Here is a 5,000-nt window from a genome sequence, read left to right on the forward strand (position 1 = left end):
CCATCACTGACCATCACTGACCATCAACACTAAAATATGTTTATAAATCAGTTTATCGACCAACAAAACAAAAACACACACACACACACACAATATCACTGAGGTCCTTGGAGGCTCTATATTAATTATTACGCAGGCTAAACACAGGAGGAAGACAGTCATAAACCACAGACATTCAAAAGAGGGGAGCTTCAAAGCCCCCCCCCAAGCCCAGATGTGGTTAACCGCAGTGGAGAGGGAGGAGCTGATGGAGTTCATCTTGTCCCCTCATGGTTGTAATGAAGCCTAATATCATCATCAGTACTGTGGAGGCCCATGGGGAGACAGGCAGAGTTGTGACACAGTGATACTGCACGGGAGAAGGATCCTGCGACTCCTTACAGGAATAAACTGAGGGGGAAACCAGAACCCCCATAACACCCCCCCATAACACCCCCTCCCCTCCATAACACCCCCCCTCCCCCTTCCCCCTCCAACCCACACCCCCCTCCCCCGTTCGGCACACGCTGGTGGTTGTTTAGTCAGGTGGGGGTTCCGGCAGACGTTCTCTATACTTGGCAGCACCAGCAGGGCTCGGTGCCTGACAGGATTCTTGTGCCCCTGATGAGGGTTTAAACCTTTACACATGTGGGGCAGTACCCCAGAGGCAGGGCAGAGCCAGGAATGGGCTGGGCCTGGCTCAGGCTGGGCTCGGCTGGGCTGGGCTGGGCTGGGCTGGGCTGGGCTGGGCTGGATCACAGGACTGGTGGTTCTGATCCACATTAGTGAGGTCAGAGAACTGGACCAGATCCTAAGTGGGTTTACGGGGAAGGACAGGGCTTCGACCATCCGATGTACAGTCGAAAAATCACAGCAACAGCAGCAAAAGACGTTGTAGACGTAACTCTATGTTTTTATAAACTGGTTTTAAATTGAGGGACATTGCTTTTAGGCTGTCGCGACCTTGGTCAGAACGCCTTACTGATGAACCCGAGAACATCAGAGAACATCTTGATATACAGCACCAGTCAAAAGTTTGTTTGCTTTGTCATCAAAGCAAAAGGTGGCTACTTTGAAGAATCTAAAATATAAAACATATTCTGGTTTTGTTTAACACTTTTTTGTTCACTACATAATTCCATATGTGTTCCTTCATAGTTTTGATGTCTTCAATATTAATCTACAATGTAGAAAATAACACAAAATAAAGGAAAACCATTGAATGAGAAGGTGTGTCCAAACTTTTGACTGGTACGCCAGAAACGCCAGTGAGATCCCATCCAGTTTGCATAGTTACAGGATGACCAGACAGTCATGGTTCTGAAGTTGCGCGTGTTGTTGACAGAGTGTGACCCAGCGCAGAGGACACCCTGTCCCTTCGGCAGCAGCCACACAGCCAGGCGGTGGACCGAACGACCCTGGCTCCACATTCCAACAGCGGCCCGGAGCAGAAATATTATGGGTTTCAGCAGGCGATGTTTTGGCTATTTATGGGTGATGTTTCTGGATAATATTTACCCAGAGAGGAGGAGGAGGATAATCAGCAACAGAGATGAAGATGTTGTGTTTGTGTTTGTGTGTGTGTGTGTGTGTGTGTGTGTGTGTGTGTGTGTGTGTGTGTGTGTGTGTGTGTGTGTGTGTGTGTGTGTGGTGGTGGGGGGGGTTGCTAAGGAACTGGAGAGAGAGAGGACAGCCTCTTGAAACTGAAGTGGTCAGGAGAGTCTAGAGTGGACACTTGTGGTGACTCTACACTGACTTATTACTGGTCAGGGACTGTTGACACGTTCTGAATGTAGCACGGTACCTCCAGAGCAGCACACTTCTCTCTGGCCCACAGCTGTGCACTTTGACCTCTCAAGTGGACACCTGTCTCAACAGCCTTGGCTGGTGAGGTCACACGTGCAGGTGTGTGTGTGTGTGTGTGTGTGTGTTCAGCGAGTGCGCCTGCTGTCAGACACACTGACGTGTTTTGATTTGTCCGCGCCGCTCCCAGCGAGGAAGAAACGTCTCGCTGTCATAACAACCAGGGCAGGGAACCAATGAGGAAGGTGCAGGCTGGATGAGGTTATTCTGAGGGTGAAATCCGATTCGCCGGTTGTGGAGCGTGTGTTTAAGAGAACGTGTCAAGCAGCTGTAGTGACAGGTAGGACCTGCAGGTCATTCCAGCAGTGCACTCCATTCCAATACAGTGTGATTGGCTCCAGTGGAGCAAAACAAGATAAATATTTCCGTTCACGGCACATTACAGCAGTGGTATGGAAGTTTTGATGTAGTTCTAGAATTACAGTGCTGAATTCTATGTGCAGGTGTCAAATCAGGGGTCTCCATTGGGGATAGTGATGTGAGCCCTGAGCTAGAGGGGTTTGTGGATGGAACAGTTTAAAGCCAGAAGAGAAGTGTATAACATTACGCTTCACTACCCTATCTCATAGTGAACAGAGACAGTGAATCCATTCATTTGTTCAACGAAGACTGAATCAATCAAATCCTGACCCCTGGGCACTGGGACAAATACAGCGAAGGTCAATCATGGGTTATGACGATAAAATCGTAAAAAGAAATCATTCTGAGGAGCTTATTCTGGTTTGTTTAACACTTGTTTGTTTACTACATAATTCCATATGTGTTCCTTCATAGTTTTGATGTCTTCAATATTAATCTACAACGTAGAAAATAATTTAAAAAAAAAGAAAAACCATTGAATGAGAAGGTGTGTCCAAACTTTTGACTGGTACTGTATGTCCTTACTCGACTGAAACAGTGTAGCGGTCTGGCAGCAGTGTGCAAGGGACACCCCCGATGAAGACCTCCACGACTCCGGCCCTCCGTCCCAAATTCCTCCCTCGCACGGTGAGCAGGGTGCCCCCCTCCAACGGCCCACTGAGGGGATGGATCTGTGGGGGAGAGAGAGAGAGAGAGAGGAGGGGGGGTGGGGAGAGAGAGGTTAGCAGATTGGAAAATAGGACATTTCTACAGTACTGTACCGTAGGCCTGTGAGAAACCTCACTGTACATGGACACTACAGAGAGTGCAACACGCCCAGCTGTTTCCAGCTCCATATCACTGTGCAGAAATGCTTTCCACTATCGCCCACCTTCAGCGTTTCACATTCACTGAGACCCTCAACACACGGCCAGTGGTTTTACCCACAGCCCGACTTCTGCTTCAACCCGAGAGAGACCAATCGTCTCCCTGTCAGGAAACGCTGCCATATCATTAAAATACAGCAACTAATGAACGGTGTCATGCGGTCAAGCAGAGCCGAAATGGAGGCCCTCTAAGTGGCAACCTCTGACGAATCTCACCGCTCACTGATTGCACCTCACAGTTAAGAGAGAGTGTGTCTCCTTTCAAACACTCTCCACCTCAAGATCTCAAGATCTAATTAAGCGAGACACAAACGTGGGTTCCGACTAATAGAGGGGGGGGGGTCCTTCAGTCTGCCAGCGCGTGTCTGAACCTCCCTGCATCTGTGCTCTAGTCGAGGGGCAGCCCCGAGAGGCTACTCCAGGGATCACAAGTGATGCTGAGGGAGAGAGAGCGAAGAGGGGAGGGGTGGAGTGGGAGAGAGAGGTGAAGTGGGAGAGAGGAGTGGAGTGGGAGAGAGGAGTGGAGTGGGAGAGAGGAGTGGAGTGGGAGAGAGGTGGAGTGGGAGAGAGGTGAAGGGTGGAGGGTGGAGGCTGGAGGGTGGAGGGTGGAGGGTGGAGGGGGAGGAGTGCAACTGTTGCGGGGAGTGAGAGAGATAAGGGAGTGAAGATGGGGTGGGGGGAGGGGGAGGGGGGGGAGGGGGGGAGAGAGAGCAAATCTTCAACAAGGGAATACACTGTTCTCCCTTCCCCCTTGTAGCCTGTTGTCTGCTCCTTCAAATTCCTTCGTCCCATTTCTCCCTGTGACTCACGCTCAGGAGCGTGCTCTCACGCACCATTTCACCCTGGCTTCTTTCTTCTCCCGGCGTTCCTTTCAAGAGCCACGGAGTGGACAGCCGGAGGGTTGTTTACCCCCTCGGATCGCCACGGAAACAGAGCCTTACAGATAGCCATCTCTCAGGCAAAGGCAATCTACCATCAACTGTATCCTACTGTAGCGTAGCTAGCCTAGCTTAGCCTGGCCTGGCGTCGGGGGCCCTGCGGTGTTCCCGCTGACGTGCGTGCCGCTCTCAGAGTGACCCTTTCCTTGGCTGCGCTGAGGTCATTGTGACCCCCCCCATCCCCCCCCCCCTTCTGTGTTATTAGGCTGGCTCCAGCACTATCACACATACTGAGCTTATGAATGAAAATAAAGCTTCTGTTTGGTCTGGGTGAGAGGGGGGGAGGTCGGGGGAGGTCGGATCAGCATTCGTAAGGAATTCAATGGCGGCGTGACTGACGGCTGGAAAAAACAAACACTGTACTTTCGGCTAATGTGAGAAATCTGGAAACGAGGGCAGAGTGTGTGAGCTGGAAGAACGTGCAAAAGCAAACAGTTAAACCCACCAAGAACCTTTATCTGTGGGATCAAAACCAAGGCTGATGATGTAAGTGTTTTTCATGGTCATACTAAGCTTTCAGATATTAAAAGTCTGTTGCTTATCCCCCCCCCTCCCCAAAGAAAACCTTTTTCAGATTTTTTCCCAACTCATTTTAAGGTTTTAGGTTATTTACTAGTATAGCCTTAGAGCAGATTATCCAGCCCACACACACACACACACATACATGCATGCATGCACACACACACACACACACACACACACACATGCTCACACACGCACACACACAGACACATCATGTCAATTCCCGCCTTCCTGCTAGGTACAGTAATTATCGCTGTGTCTAGACGTCAATCTGTGTTTCTCTCTGGTGTTAGCTAGCATCTCTGGTGTTAGCTAGCATCTCTGGTGTTAGCTAGCATCTCTGGTGTTAACGTTAACGTTAGCTGACATACTGCTCATTTTCACCTCTCACTACTCTGTGAATTCATCTTAGGCTGAATATCTGTCTCAGTAGAACATCTTCTTTTTTTTAAATATATATTTTAGGGCATTT

General features: G+C 49.7%; 1 protein-coding gene across 1 annotated transcript in view; it reads right to left on the minus strand.

Annotated features, from left to right (window-relative positions):
• The window catches only part of plxnd1 (plexin D1), a 60,332-nt gene that overhangs the window by 27,539 nt on the left and 27,793 nt on the right, over positions 1-5,000 (minus strand). The window contains exon 13 of the mRNA XM_083674772.1: positions 2,728-2,873. Within this exon, the coding sequence (XP_083530898.1) occupies positions 2,728-2,873 (146 nt within the window). The remainder of the gene's footprint in view (positions 1-2,727; positions 2,874-5,000) is intronic.

This window comes from Argentina silus, assembly GCF_951799395.1.
Source record: "Argentina silus genome assembly, chromosome: 8".
NCBI classification, from domain to species: Eukaryota; Metazoa; Chordata; class Actinopteri; order Argentiniformes; family Argentinidae; genus Argentina; species Argentina silus.